General features: G+C 40.0%; 1 protein-coding gene across 1 annotated transcript in view; it reads right to left on the reverse strand.

Annotated features, from left to right (window-relative positions):
- Window positions 1-858: 858 nt before the first annotated feature.
- The window catches only part of Asxl3 (ASXL transcriptional regulator 3), a 101,473-nt gene continuing 86,013 nt past the window's right edge, over window positions 859-16,318 (reverse strand). The window contains exons 8-10 of the mRNA XM_077792402.1: window positions 14,404-14,509; window positions 8,037-9,996; window positions 859-4,578 (exon numbers count right to left, since the gene is read on the reverse strand). Coding sequence (XP_077648528.1) covers window positions 859-4,578; window positions 8,037-9,996; window positions 14,404-14,509 — 5,786 coding nt within the window. The remainder of the gene's footprint in view (window positions 4,579-8,036; window positions 9,997-14,403; window positions 14,510-16,318) is intronic.

Genomic DNA, 16,318 nt, shown 5'->3' on the forward strand with positions numbered 1-16,318 from the left:
TGTATATAGTCAAACCACTTATACATGCACATACAGTATTTTATTTGCTTTTAATTTTATGATTTTTTTTTTCATACTTGGTTTTAAAAGTCATACATGAAGCTCCAAACTTTTCTGGGCCTGTGACTCTATGTTGGCCAACCGATCTTATATTATCAGGTGTCCAGGGGCTAGATCCAGTTTACTGGGTATGAGGCCCACGCTGCTATTTCAGACACAGGACACATTTCACTAAAATCTGTGTACAATTCACGGCAGATACTTATTTTCTGCCATTGTCTCTGAGAGAGAGTAAGAAGGGAGAAAAGAGAACAGAGACAGTGAATTTCATTAATGGCATGCCTTCTTTAATGTATCTTTCGTGATATGAATAAATACAAGGAATCACACATTTAAATCAGATTCCCCATTCCAAAAATGACTGGTAACGGCAAGTACAGAAATACCTGCTGTAATAGCTAATTGACAGAAAAATACATGTCCACCTTAATTTTTACCATTCCTTTTTCTACATCTGCATTTCTGGTGACGAAACAATAAAAACTGTCCTTTTCCTATCTGTACCTGGGCTCAAAGGGGGTGAAGGAGGAATGGGGCAGTAACCTGTATATGCACAGAGAGAAACTTTTGAAGCTGGGAATGGCAATTAAATATGCTCAACATGCTGTTGAGCCAGTCAGTTGGTTTGCATCCTCCTCATTATAAAAAAATGCAAGAAAATAATAATCCTATGAAAAAAGATTATCTGTTACAAAGTAAAATAAATTAGCATGTAAGTCAGTCACTACGTTATTCAATTTGCAGTTGCTGTTTGGCTTTTCCATGTCAAAAAGGGATACTGCATCGTTCACTCAGCTCTTATCGTACAACCAAGCAAGCTACACAGAGTTTTGAAGGACCTATGCAGTCATCATGGCAGAAGGCCCCACAGCCTTTGCACACAATCATGGCTTTCAGCCGGCAAGAGCATTTCAGTTCCAATTCGTCCGCGTTGCTGCTGTCGGCAAAGTTCTGAACAGGCATCTGAGCGTTCTGACCAGGCAGGCCCGTGGCAGGACTAGAGCCACTTCCCAAAATCCCAATGGACTTTTCAATTGCAGACGCTGCCCTTTTGAAGCTCGTGCTACCAAAGTGTATTGTTGGATAATTTCCACAGAGCTGCTGTTGTTGCTGCACCTGCATTTTCTGAGCAGCTAATTGGGGAAAAGGCTTCTGTGGCTCAGAAAGCAAATAGGAAGAGAAATCTGCATTTTTTAGCGCAAATGCTTTTAACTGTTCTTTCATTTCATTCTGGTCATAGGAAACTTGTTTCATGCCCAGTTCACAGCTGCTGCTTAAACCTTCCTCAAAAGAAAGAGGTTCCGATTTTATATTGCTACATATGCCCGTGGACTGTGGCCAACTAAGTCTCTTAGTGGTTTCCATGGTAACTGGCGGTTGCTTTTGATCAGACGGGACTTCTGCATTAGGAAGAGGTGGAGGTAGTGGAGGTGGTGGTGGGGGAGGTGGGGGCAAGGCCAAGGGCGGAGGGGGCGGGGGTGGAGGAGGTGGGGGCAGTGGAGGATGCACTAGTGCTTTGTTTGGCATGGTGTGCGCAGCCCCTCCCACGTCATCACCTTCCTTTATGGGCATATTGGGGGACAACATGTTGGCTAGCCTTAGCTGGTGGGGTGCTGAAGGAAGACTAACCTCTCCCAATCCCTTTTGTTCCAGATGCCTATTGAAGGCAAATGCATTACAGCCCACGGCGGGCTTGGAAGAGGCCTGTAAGAGAGCTGCAGTGGGAATGGGGCCCCTGGCAGCCATGGGCATTTGGTAAAACTGCTGTCTGTGTGAGGTACCAGCATCAGGGTGGAAACCGCCATTTTTGTCAACATGAAATAGGTTCTGCTGGAAGCTACACGCGGGGAGCAGCCGCTTTTGCTGTTTGACCTCGGGGCTGTGAACGATTCTGTTCTGCATCGAGTGTTTGTTCAGCCATTCTTGCTTAAATGGCTGACCGTGTCCTAGCTGACTCATGCCTGAATTTATGACACATGGCACCCCTTTAACATCTGGATCCACCAACAACTTCCCTGGTTCACATTTAACGTGAGTGTGTTCCCCTACAGTCCTGGCTACTCTCTTTTTGGGATGGTTTTCTCGCTTCCTCATTTGTAGTGGTGCAAGAGTCCCTGCCAAGTAGCCCTTACCATCTGGGTTTGGAGAGCTGGAAGGCATTTCAACGATGTTCCTCTCTGGTGGCGTTTTACCCACTGAGGTAGTTTGAAGGGGCAAAGGAAGCCTGTTGATTTCGAGCTTGGCACCCAGTCTGGGCTGTGGCAACACTTTCTCCAAAGGCAGGTTGCCCTGCAGTAGCTGTGTCACCAGTGGGTTGTTAGCCTCCACGGATGACAGACGACAGCTTGAGCTTCCTGCACTCGGAACTCTTTTCAGGGTGTCTGGAACCAGGGAAATGGCCTCTTCCCTGGCACTGGACGCAGGAGCATCCAGGTTCTGTGCTTGTGGTATGGTGGCGGCTACCTCTGCCGTTGGCGGAGGCAGCCCAGGGCCAGGGAAGTCTTCGGTGTCCATTCTAAAGCCCTTGTCCACTTCGTGAGGTTCGGATTTCACAGGAAGAGCGACGTTTGCTATGAGATTCCTGGGGTGCAGCTCTGACACGTGCGAGTAGCTGGCGTGTTCAGTTTTGATGGCCTTCGGACAGCTCTGCTCTGCATATTCCTTCTGTTTACCTGGAACAGAGTGACTGACCAGAGGCTGTCCTGTGCCCCTCATGGCATCCTCATTCCAGCAGATCCGGTTTCCTGGGTTATACTGATTGCTACAGGTTGTGTCTGCTTCACTTTTGTAAGTAGTTGGGTTCCGTGTCTGCTCGGCAAAGCTATGACTAGGAGCAGCCGCCTCGTTTAATTTGTCTGGAACAACAAGGGGCAGTTCTCGGAGACTGGTGCAGGGGGCCTGCAGGGTTTTACAGTCTTGTTTGGCTGCAGAAGCAGCAATGAAACTCGAACTGTGGTCTATACTTTCACTTGCCACTGGCTCAGGCCTGCTAATTACAGAGACCTGAGGACATGCCATGGGCTGGATGGATACCTCTGTCCTCACAGACCTGCTCTGGAGGTCCAAGCTGGTTTCTGCACTCTCAATGGAAACAGTCAGTGACAAACTGGAGGTCAGCGTGGTGCTGTGGTCAACAATGACTTTACAGGGAATGGATCTGTTTATGGTTGCTGGTGCAAAGCCCCCGGGTGGCTGCTGAGGTTTCCCAGAACTGTCTGCCCTGTTTCGAGGCGCTGAATTTTTGTCCAAGCTTTCAGCACTTAGCTTCGGAGGACTATCGTAAGAGTTTACAGTGAGCATGTTTCCCGTAAACATTGCGACAGGCGGACGTGCAACCAGAGCGTCGGTGACCGCCACTGAGTCACTGCAGCTGAGGGCTGCTCTCACAGTGGTACCCATGGATACGGTGGCCTGTTCTTCACTCCCAGGCATGGCTATCTTCTCAGAAGGAAATCTGCTGTTCATTCCCGTGGGGGGAATCAAGACAGAGCTAGTGGAGAGATGGTTTGGCAAATTATTTCCAATGGAGGGAGTTGGCACAGAGGTGTACTGACTGGAGATTAAGTTAGTGGCACTGCTGCTTGGTATGAGCAGTGGCTTATCGTCCATGGAGCTGGATATACTGGCGCCCTCTGTAGTGGCCGGAATAGGAGTGCTTTCAATACATTTTGGTATAATGGCTATGCATGGAGTGTCAGTTCCCTGGATGGTTTTTAACATGCTTATATTACAAGCAGAAATGGTAGTGGCTGCACTGTCGACGGACATCAGCACAGAGGATTTGTCAACAGAACTCACAAAGGGGTGTTCCTTAATTGCTCCCGACATAGCAGCGCTGCAGACAGACACAGGGACAGGATTTTTATTGAGAAGCATGGGCATACTGCTATTTTCAGAAGAGGTAGATGAAACAATTTTCTCTGATAAATGGGACACAGGTATGTTTTCATCAGAACTATGTACAGATAAGTCAGTGGCAGTTTCTGGAAGTTGAGTGGGGTTAAGAGACTGCTGTAAAACAGTGCTGCTCTCCCGGAGGTGAGCGGACTTGTTGCTAGGAGACCTGCAATTTGGATTGACAATAATGACCCCGGTGGAACCTTCCATTTTTGTTTCAGGGGTAGAAGAGACTTCTAAGTTTGGAGGCTCTTCCTTGGAGCTGAGCGAAGGCAACCGGGTCTCTTTAGAAGTCTGGAAGAGGTGGGCTCGGGCTTGATGTTTTGCAAAGAGCTTAGCCTTGGTCTGCTCTTTGATGTGTGCCAGGGTTCTTGCCTTTCCACCCTCTCCTGGGCTCCCCATAGCGCCAGAGACGATGCTCGCTGCAGCGGCTACTGCAGCAGCTGCAGCAGCCTCACGTTGGGCCCGAGCTTGTTGGGCACGGGCCTTGATGTCTGCAAGGGTCCTGGCTCCGGTGTTCCTCCCCCCACTGACGGAGGTGCTAGTGGATGCTCTAGACTCGGGTTTGGAGACTGGCTGACTCTTGATAATAAAGGGTGGTCCGATTTTGGAAAGCTGGATCTGTGAGGAAAGAACAGAAAGAAAAAGCACTTCATTTGTGATGGCAGAGAAGGCATGTGGGAGGCCATGATGCAACTGGAAAACAAGCAGTGCTCTCCCACAACATGAAATGAACTACACCTCTGAATGAGCGCTTAGGATGTAAAGCAACAGTAAGTGCAACACGAGTATGAAAGGATGTTTTAAAAATCAACCAGTGACTTGCTTTGGCATGGAAATAAAGCACTGTCTTAATGTCTTACATACATGAAAACAAAATCCATGTTTTGTACCATAAGATTAGCTAAAAAGGTTGGGATCTGCTTAGTTTTTAAATCATTCTCCCTGCTAGAGTAGGGGGAAAAAAAAAAAAACAACTAGGACACTTACTCTGTTTGAGTTGACCTGACTTAATTCGACCCAAAGAAAAAAGTCCAGGTCAAGAGGACGGGAGACGAGAATTATCCTGGTTTCATACAAAGGTATCACACAAAGGCACTCTGTTATGGTAGCAAATTACTATGTACCTCAGTTTCACAGGTAACTCTCTCTGGCCAAGGACTGTACTCCTATACCACCTGGTGTGCTGCCTTATAGGTGTGTAATACGCACACTATATGAGTTTGTAAACTCAGTTGTAAAATGAAATGAGTTATTTCTGGTCTATTTCCTCCACAGGGCTGTTATAAAGATTGCATGAGACTGTATTTGTGAGAGCACAGTTTTCCAAAGGGATTACATTATCATTACATCATTACATCTTCATAAAAGCAAGAGCAACACTGATTTTCTGCCTTTCCCAGAAAGTATGGAGTGGGCAGTTTCTTTTGATGTTGGTAATGCACGATCAGCTGAACTTGGAACCGTGTTGCATTCTACACTTTTTGCCTACTTATGCTAATGAAGAGACACATGAAATCACTGCCAAGTTCATGAGGCACAAGACCTAGCACCCAGAATCCCATAGCAATGCTGTGATGCTCCAGTCAGTAAGAGGATTCTCAGAGTCATTGGTTTGTGGAGCTGGAAGGGCTCTGGTTAAAGTCTTCATTTTCCACTTAAAAAAAACGGAGCCTTTGAAGGTAGAGTCATCTGACATAGGGTCATATAAACCAGTCAGTGAGAGAGTATCTATGGGCTCCCAAGTCAGGATGTTTAAAGTAGTCTGTTTTCTCTCCCCCCCAATTCTGAAAAAAAAAATTCTTAGAAAACCTCCCCGACCCCCAACACAGATACATTTACACTATAATTGCAACACCGACTACATGATCATTTCTATTTGGAATTACGTTTTGGAACCTTGATAAATGAAATTACCATCTTCCCGAGTTGTCTCCTTATCATTTGTAAATCACTTATGAAGCCTCTCCTCTAATCTATGACAAGAAGAGGTGAATTTGGCAACAGAATTAAATTGTTCCTTTTAAATATTTCCCAGTCTAAAAAAAAAAAAATTAACGTATTTAAAAGTAAATCTAACACTCTTTAAAAAAAGAGTTTAAGGCCAAACATCAAATATGCGTTTAACATCTCTAACACCCATCCATCTATCTATTAATAAAGTGCATATCATTTTGAAAATTATATTTAGACCAAAAAAATCAGGCTGGTATGTTTAAAAATATTTCCTCTAAAAATGATATTTATGTTTTTCTTTCTGTGGTTCAGAAATTAAAATACATACTGAATTTTTATTTACTGACTTATTTTTTTTATGTGGTGCTGAGAATCAAACCCAGTGCCTCACAGATGCTAGGCAAGCAAGGACTCTACCAATGAGCCACAACCCCAGCCCCAATAATGGATTTTTAATTGGAGTTTAGTGTTCATCTCTTGCATCTCTAGAATTTTATTTAATTGAAATTGCTTTGTTAAATAGAATGACGACAACCACATTCTTACAAACAAGTCAACCTTGTGAAGATTATGAGTTGACTATAAAAATAGATATGAAAGAATAAAGAAGGATATTTTTTAAGAGCTTGAGATATTTATAACTCCAATTAATCCTGAACTGGGGGAATACTCTAATTTATTGTACAAAAATATAAATTGGCTTAGATAAGAAACATCAAATCAAAATAACATTAGGTTTGAATTTTTTAATTAAACAGAGGGTTTCTTTTGAATTGACCTGAATTTTCAGTTCACTTAGGCAGATCCAATTTATATAAAAGATTTGTTTAATGAGAATTAAAATTTATTGGAATCATGAGACTTTATTATAGTTCTACTAGTAGTTGTAGTGCTACTAGTAGTAATAATAATAGTAATAGTATTTTACAATATTGGGGATTGAACCCAGGGCCTTGCACATTCTTGGCAAGCACTGAGCTACATTCTCGGTCCCTTTTATTTGGAGAAAAGGTCTAGCTAAGTTATCCAGGCTAGAATTGAACTTGTGATCCTCCTACCTCAGGCTCCCAAATAGCTGGGATTTGCAGGCATGCACACAGCGGATTTATTACTTTGTGAAATTAATGACTCTTTTTCTATTTGGAAATAAAAATCAGGATTTGTATGTCTCTGTATCTACATTATTCTCCCTCACAGTTCATAAGGCAATTTTATAAATTTATTCAAGGAATATTTAATGAGGCCATAAATCAGGTCATCTTTGCTAAGCAATGATGGTTTTCAATGTTAGCTGGAAAATGAATGCAGGAATAACATGTACCTTCACTTTGCCCTCTGACTTTAGACTACTTTCTCTAGGTCACTGAAATATCTCTCACATTTTCCCCAAGTGTGTGGAGTTCTATATGTTGGGATCCACAAAAGTCCTAGTGTCTTAGTGGACTCCATGCTTCTCCACATCCTGTTCCCTCTTCTTAATTTTTCCCCTTAAATACTGATGTTTAAATACCTGATATGAACTCATTGCATAGTTTTAAAAAGAATCATTTACTATTACACTGGATGCTAGAAGGATTAACTGTGAATTGTGGTATAAAAACTGTAAAGAAAAACACCTGAAATACCTAATCTATTCTTGAAGGTTAAGTTTCTTTCTTTCTTTCTTTTTTGTCTTTTGGTATCAGAAATTAAACCCAGGGGCACTTACCCACTGAGCCTATCCCCACCCCCCCACCTTTTTTTTTGACACAGGGTTTGGCTAAGTTGTTTAGGACCTTGCAAAATATCTGAGGCTAGCTTTAAATTCACAATCCTCCTGCCTCAAATTTCCAAACCACTGGGATTACAGGTGTATGCCACCATGCCTGGCCTGAAAGTTAAGTTTCTTAATAAGGGAAGCCTCTTATACAATTTCCTTTTTAAAAAATCCTATCTTAGGGCTGGGGTTGTGGCTAAGCGGTAGAGCGCTCGCTCGCCTAGCATATGTGAGGCCCTGGGTTTGATCCTCAGCACCACATAAAAACAAATAAAATGAAGGTATTGTGTCTAACTACAACTAAGAAATAAATATTTTTTAAAAAATAAAAAAAAAATCATATCTTTAAAATATATATATATCTTACCTTGAGAGGGGGAACCCTGGGTTCCTCTCTTGGAGGCTGCTCCTTCTCGGGTGGGCTGCTGGATGATATGTTCCGGGTTGACTGATCATCTTCTATCCTAGCTCTCTTTTCCTTACAGATTCCAAAGCTATGCTGTTCTGCAGTTTTCCTCTTTGATATCTCTGATTCCCTACATTCATTTCTTATCCCATCTGGTGACTTGGAGGGCTCTGATGATTTGGAAGTATGCGAGATCTCCAATCGATTCTGTGTGCTCCCTTGCTTATGTGTTTTACTTCTAGAGCCTTCTGAAAATGACGCCTTATCCACCGAAGAGATGTACTGCTTGTCCTGTAATTTAGCTGATGGAGGCTCATTTCCCTTGCTCTCTGTCTCTTCAGAGAAGGCAGGTAATTCTAACGGGGAGGATAGCCCTTTCTTTTCTGTTCTTTGCAGGACACTAAGATTTTTAACTTTCATCATTTCTGTAGAAGAAAGTTCTGGGACTGAAGGAAGATAGGGCTTCTCAATTTCAACATGTGATTTACAGGGCTGCTGACCCAGGGTCTTATTGTGAAGTTCTTCAGATGGAAACGCTTCAGGAGCAATGGAAGAAGAACCCATTTTGATGGGCTCAGGAGTATTGGATAGAGGCTTCTGCTGGTAGATGAGGTTTTCTCCCAGGGGTTTAGCAGGAGCAGAGGGTTCATCTTTGTGTGGGGAGAGTGCTTCTTCAGATACTGAAGGTGACTTTCTTTGTTGATGCACCATTCTTTCACTCATGGAAGAATTAGAAATCGGAGATGTTTCTGCAGGAAGTGGCAAACTGGATACAAAAGTGGTCTCAGACGTGAGAAGCATGGAAGACACTGAAGAAGTTTCCGATGTCAAAGGTAAATCAGACATCGGTGATGCTTCTGATGTTAAAACTACATTGGATACTGGCGATGCTTCAGATGGCAATGGTAAGTTAGACATAAGAGATGCTTCTGATATTTCAGGTGAAGTGGATATTGGAGATATTTCAGATATCAAAGATGTATGGAGGTTTTCATCAGTCGGATTCCTCTGATTATATTTGTCTGTATTTTCAGTGCTGGACACCTCAGAACAAAATGTCGTTTCAAGGGAGGCTGGAGTACATGATTCTTCAGATGTGGATTGGGTTTCTCCTCCTGGGGATGGCAGGCTGGTGCAGGCTCCCTCTGGGCTCTCAGAGGAGAAAGAAGTTTCAGAGATGCAAGCATTTTCTGAAAGCTGTTCATCGGGATCACTCTGTAGCTCCATATCCACAGCAATTCCTTCATGTGGAAATTGGCCTTCTAAAGATGATGAACCTGTTTTTATTTTTGGAGTATTGGTCTCTATTGCAATTTCTGGTTCCTTAAGTTCTGCGTCACTGACATGAGTCACAGATGAAGTGGAAGGAACAAGAGAATCACAGACTTCTAATTGATCAATAACAACTGACATTTCTTCCTGCAGAGGTTCTGATTTCTCTTCTATCTTAACTTCAATATGAGGCAAAGTTTCTAAAACATCATTCATCACAACACAGGATTCTAAGTTGCCATCAGGAGGTGCTATTAGGGGCTCTTCATGAGAGGTGGTTGGACTTTCACACTCCTCTGAAAATTCATGTATTGTCTTGTGATTTTCATCGTGGCAGTCACAGATACTAGTCTCTACTTCTTCTGCAATTTCCTCCTGAATCACAGCTTCCTCGGGGATCAAAATATCCTCTGATTCCAAATCTGCCATTACGTCTTTAGCTGGAACTTCGACCATTGGACATACTGTAGCACAGAAATCAGGTTGTGAAGAAGCAGAACTTTGCATGCTTTTGGGCTGTTGTTCTTCCAAGGGGGTCTGTGCAGAAGAACCCTGAAGACCAGTGGTCCCACGTGAAGAACTACCTTCAGCTCCATTACTGTTTGGTCCAGAAGTAAGCTTCATAGACTCCTCTCTTGACATGCCCAACCTGAACAAAAATTAGATATATTAAATTATTGCTCAACCACATAACATGAAAAATACAACTTGGATCTCTCTCATAGTATTTACTTCTATTCGATAGAAGTAAATGAATTGAATTAATCTTATATCCCACTTAGTGAAATAATTCATTTATGTAAAATAGTTTATAATGATATAGTTTCTCCACTACCTTTATAACCATAACTAAAACAAACTCTACTTCTGGGTAAGAAAGAGATTTTTATTGTGTAAGCAAGGAAATACAGACCTTAGCAAGTATTCATAAAGCCAATAATAAAATCCCAAATAAAAAAGATCAGAAAATATGGGCAGAAAAGCAAAGGAATGTGTAAGATATAACTTTTTTGAAGTCAGATTGTAGAAAGATGTCCTAATAACAGAAAATTATGTGGACTTTAGATTATGCGACACAGTTAATTAAGATCAATGGAAAATGAAGAAAATACACAAAATTCTGAAATTGAAATGACATCCAAAGATTAGTTCTCTTAAAGTAATCTAAGAAATGTTACTCAATCACCTTATTTCAGTATCTAATTTGAAATATGGAAACTCTTCTAAATAAGTTATTCTAACAGATTCCATTTGTGTGAAGCAAAACTTTTAAATGCATTCATGTAGAAGGCCTTACTGTAAAGCTATTGCATACGAGGTAGTAAAGAAAATCAATAAATAATCCAGCCTAATATTCAGCAGGCAAAGCTATTCAGAATTACAATTATGTATACTCTAAGACACTGTTTTTTTCATATTAAATTATAACATCAGCATCAGAAGATAGAGATACATGCTATTCTAAATGAAGTTTAAACAGGGAATAAGCAATGACAAAAATAAGTACAAGAGGGACTACTAACAAAGAAACACAGTGAAAAAATATAGCTATAGTAGTACTGATGTAAGAAATGTCAGTGAAATCCATTTTAGTCTTTTATTTAAATAAAATTCTCAAACTGTAAAATTGAATACACTTTTTGGGTGTCTGATCATTGTTTTCTTTCTTATAATTCAGAAGATTCTGAAAAGACTGGACAATAGTTCCTTCAGAGTTTCTTTTCAGCTTTCCCTAGAATGGGTTCAAACTGAGTTATAATTTATAACTATACTATACTGGGAGAAGAACTATATTACAGAAAATTTAAAGCAAAATAATCATCTGGATATGAAGTCCTTCAGAACTAGGTCAAGCAGAGATACCTCTGACACTAGGTATATGACAGATAGAAATCTACAAAAATTTTTGTTAGTTGGCTAAAAGCAATGATATTAAATATAAATATGGATAAAGATATGTGTGAATGTGTAAAATGACATTGTATTAAATGTGCTTATGCTAATATTTGATTATTTTCATGCAACAATAGGTATACCGTGGCACAGGCACTAAAGAAGACACTCACTGCATACCACATTCCTCACAAAGGGAAAACTGACCTCAAGAATCCACACCACAAATTCAGATAACAACCTATAATTCTGAGTTGGCATATAGATGAGTGGTCTCTAAGTAACTAAAACTAATATAGACCAGTACTATATTATAAGCAGATTAAGTCAACAATGATTATGGTAAATATCTAAAACAAGTCCCAGAAGACTACATCTTAAATAGAGACAAGTTTAGATGGCAACATTTTTTGGAAAAACTTAAAGCAATGAGAAGCACATGGTGTTGGTCAACAGAAAATTTTATGATGTTAGGGAAAAATCCCTCATATTGGGGAAATATGGGTAATCTAAGAGTAAAAAAAAATGGGAAGAGCAATAAATGAACGATCCATAACGTATCTGTCAATCAATATGCAATAAAAGAAAAGAATGAGAGACTCAATTCACAATAGCTAAGCTATAAAACCAAACTAGGTGTCCTTCAACAGGTGAATGGATAAAGAAAATATAGTATATATACACAATGAAATATTATTCTCTATAAAGAAATATTATTCTCTATGACAATTGCTGGCAAATGGAAGGATCTGAAGACTATTATGCTAAGTGAAATAAGCCAATCCCAAATACCCAAAGTTAAATGGTCTCTGTCATATGTTTATGCTAACATACAACCAAGGGGTGGGAGGAGAAGAACAGAAGTTCAGTGGATTAGACAAAGAGGAATTAAGAGAAGAGAGGGGGAACAGGAAAGACAGTTGATTGAATCTGACACAACTTTCCTATGGACATATGTGAATGCACCACTGTGGATCTCAACATCGTGTACATCCACAAGACTGGAATCCTAATTAGAATAAGATATACTCCATGTTTGTATAAGTATGTCAAAGTAGACTCTACTGTCATGTATAATAACTAAAAGGAACAAATAAAAATACATGTAAAAAAGAAACTAAACATATTATTCATAAACTACAGAAAAGAAAGGGTCCAGAGTAAGAATTTCTTTGTGTTTGCAGTTTGGTGAGGTGATGAGGAGTCATACTTAAGAGCATTGTGGCTGCTAATGAGAAGCACATGGTGTCGGTCAATAGAAAATTTGGACATTAGCCCTTAACCTAATATTCATGAAAATTAATGAAATCTCCAAATTTTATGCAAAAACCGTGCAGGTGTGTGAATTTTTCTAAGAGCTATTTATAGGGATAAGACTTTGAGCAATTTACTTAACCTTGCTGTGTAAACTTGGGAAAATAACTTAGCTTCACTTTTTCTCAATTTTCCATTTTTTAAACAACAGTAATAATAATAATATTAATATCCATGACACATAATTATTAAGATGATAGAATAAAATAATACTACAAAATTCTTAGGAAACATAACAGTCAGTATATGCTCAATAATTATTTGTCAGATGAAGGAAAGCTCTCTAATGCAAAGTCCCATTAATGTGAGCTCACTGGGGGCAGAGGCACAAAAGCCCTGCAAGGGACCATGCCCCTGGCATTGAAGAGTGTCAGTCACAGAGGAAAGGTTAGATAAAATATTGTTGTTCAATTAATGAAAGATTAGGTCCATCACTTATCAAAAATTAAGGATCAGTGCTCTAGAGGTAACTGAGTTATATTTCTGCCATTACTAAAAATAGTGCCCCCAACATGCACTTCCATGGACAAAAGGAGGGGGTTTCTGAGTGGTCTTGAAGCTGGTCCTCATGATTCTTAACCCTGCTGGGCTGTGGCAGTGACATGACCTGGAAAGCTTCTACCAGAGTGGATTCTTGGGTCCAATTCCTGGGATTCTCAATCAGTATTTCTCAATTTGTATCTATTTACAATCTCCAATGGGGATTCTGATGTGGCCAGGATTGAGTAATACTGCTGGTGATTATATGTGAAGACACAGAAGTAGCCTGCTTCATATTCAACCTTTGAGAAAATACACGAACTGTTTCCATTAAGTTTGCATAAAACTGGGCTGGCACAGCAATTAAAAACAGGCCTTATGGCTCAAGAGAGCTGCTACAGAGGATAGTTCACCCAGGCTGCCCTCCTCCAAGTAAGCAGTCTCTTCAACATCAGAGTCCTTTTCCAGAAGAGCTCACCAATAGGACTCCTTTGGGCTTATTTTCACCATTTACAGGGGAAATTTTGTGAAATCAGATCACACGGCACAGGTTTTGTTACCTGCAACCACCTTGGTGTTCTTTGCACAAAATAACAATTTTCAAGTCTTAGTTACGAACGTGGTATTAAAACCCCAACTCCCCTCCTGAGTATGACCTGAAGTCAGTGTCAAAGATCAGCCCCCAAATCTTTCCTTTCCTGAATGCTGAGTGTCTGAGACACTAATTCTGAGTAGAAAATATCTGTGCTGGATGTGAGGCAAAGTTGGAACTGTTCTCAGGTTAGTTCAATTACTTCCACACTCAGAGGTGGCTGGTATTACTTTTTTGAAGGAAAAAAAAAAAAAAGAAGTGGATGTGAACACACAAACAATAAATTAGAAACAGACAACTGAGAGAAAGATGGACAAAGTGAAGGCTAATACCTTCAGGCTTTCCCCAAAACAAAACTAAACAAATATTAAAGTGGACATGCTGAGCCAATATTTTTGGAAAATGATGTGAGAATTAAATATGTGCCTAAACTTATCTTTAAAGAATTTACTAATGAAAATACTTGGATAAAAACCAGGGAAATTTTACTAAAACCTACTTGTGAAAGCCAAAATTGACCTCTATAGGATTTCATGTGCTATTTTCAGTCCAAAATGAATTTTCATGAACAAGTTATAAACCCTTGAAAATGCATTTTAAAAAATTTAAGTGCTGATATGCCAGTATAATTTTACCCGCAATTTCTTACACCGAGGGACTATTGCCTTTTATCACAGGTTTATTAAGTTTTACAGCATATGAGTGTGCTATGTGAAGCGGAGAATTACATTTTCATTTCCTTCTAAGAGAAATGAGAAAAAATGCTCTAGTACTTACTTTTCTCCATAAAATCTCTCAAAGAATTTTTCTTTCCAAGGTTCTGTTTTCTTTTCCTTCTCAATTTCTTGCCGTATTCGTAATTGCATTTCTGGGGTAAATTCTCCTGGAAAGAAAATGGTAATGTATTGAGTAAAAGTGGTCACATCTTTTGCCACTAAATAAAGAAAACATGCAATTCATTTGAGTAAACTTTTATGGAGGTTGAAAAGTAGAAGGATGAGTAATGGCAACATTTCTACAGTTTCTCTTTATGAACATCACTCAAATAGTCATTTCATCTTAGATGAACTCTAAAACATTTAGCAAATGTATTGCATGTTAGGGGCTCCAAATGGAAGCAATGCATATTCACCATCCTTAAGGAAATCAGTCTGGTGGGAGCAGAGGCACATAACTGACTATGAAATAATGTCAAAAGTCCTACACAGGCCATAAGATTAATATATGTAGTGAAAGTAGAGATGGGAAAACACTTAATTCTGCCTAAGTCAATTAAGGAGGATTACATATAGGAGTTGGTTCTTAGTTAACTTTTGAAGGATGACCAGGCTTTGATGAAAATGATTAAATCACAAGGCACAGAGCTATGGGAATGTATATTTATGTTCTTTTCAGTGGCAAATTGTGATCAGAAATGGCATGAAATGAAATAGCCAAGGACGGCTGAGGCCAGTTACCCAACCTAAGTTCCAAAGAGAGTTCTGCACTTTTCTGAAAGAGAAAGATGGTTCTGTTGTCATTCGGCAAGGGAGGAACATGAATATATAAATAGCTTAGAATGATGGGTCTCTCAAAATAGTGAAGTAACTGCAGGACTCCAGTTTGGAGGCCACTGAGAGATGTGCCAGCCTTATCGGTGATGTTGAGGAGGAGGAAATACAATGAACAGTTATGGCCAGAAAAGAGGGCCAAAGACAGCAGTATGGCTTTAAACTGAGAAGCTGCAAGGACAGTGGTAACAGTACAGAAAGAAAGAGCAGGCCAGGGAGAGTGGCAAATGCCTGTAAACCCAGAGGCTCAGGAGGCTGAGGCAGGAGGATTACGAGTTCAAAGCCAGCCTCAGCTATTCAATGAGGCCTTAAGCAAAATTTAAAAAGGGGCTGGGAACGTGGCTCAGTAGTTGAACACCCTTGGGTTCAATCCCTGGTACAAAAAAAAAGAATAAAATAAAATAAAGTGAAAAACAAGAAAAGAAAAGAAAAGAAAAGAAAAGAAAAGAAAAGAAAAGAAAGAAGGAGCAGCAAATGAAAGGGAAAATACTAAATTTAACATTGGGTGCTTTGGTTTTGAGGTATCTGGCATCAGTTAGTGATACCTGGTAGGAGTTTGAAATGGGACACTAGAGATAAGAACAGGGTGAGAGTCAAATTTGGAAGTTCTTGATATATGGCATCAGTTAACACCAAGGTGGTGAAGACGACTGCTTGGAGAATATGTGTGGTTAAAAAAGAAAATGCTGGGGATATCATTTGCCATCAAATGGAAGGGATGGGGGTCCCACAAGAAACTGAGAGGACTGTCAGAAATGCAGCCCCAGGAAATCATTTAAAATATATTATAAATGTCTAGAGTAGGCGGTATCATATTAGGGTAAAAAAGAAAAGAGGTATTTGGGACAGAGCATGATGTGTAAGGACAGGATGAGGAAGCTGGACTTGGCCATCAGAAGGCATATATATATATATATATATATATATATTTTTTTTTTTTTAAACAAATATTTCAGTTGTGTCCAGAGAGGTGTAAAAATGTGGTAGCACTGAATTTTTAGTTTTCCCAGAAGCGTGGTGACTAAAGGAAGGACAAGGTAAAATGGAGGCTTCAGGGAGAAAAAGTACTAACGGAAGTTTCTTTAGACTCCAGGACACTTAGAATGCATAAGGATCAAAAAAAAATGTGTAATTAAAATTAT

The sequence above is a fragment of the Urocitellus parryii genome, chromosome 13 (assembly GCF_045843805.1).
Source record: "Urocitellus parryii isolate mUroPar1 chromosome 13, mUroPar1.hap1, whole genome shotgun sequence".
NCBI lineage: Eukaryota > Metazoa > Chordata > Mammalia > Rodentia > Sciuridae > Urocitellus > Urocitellus parryii.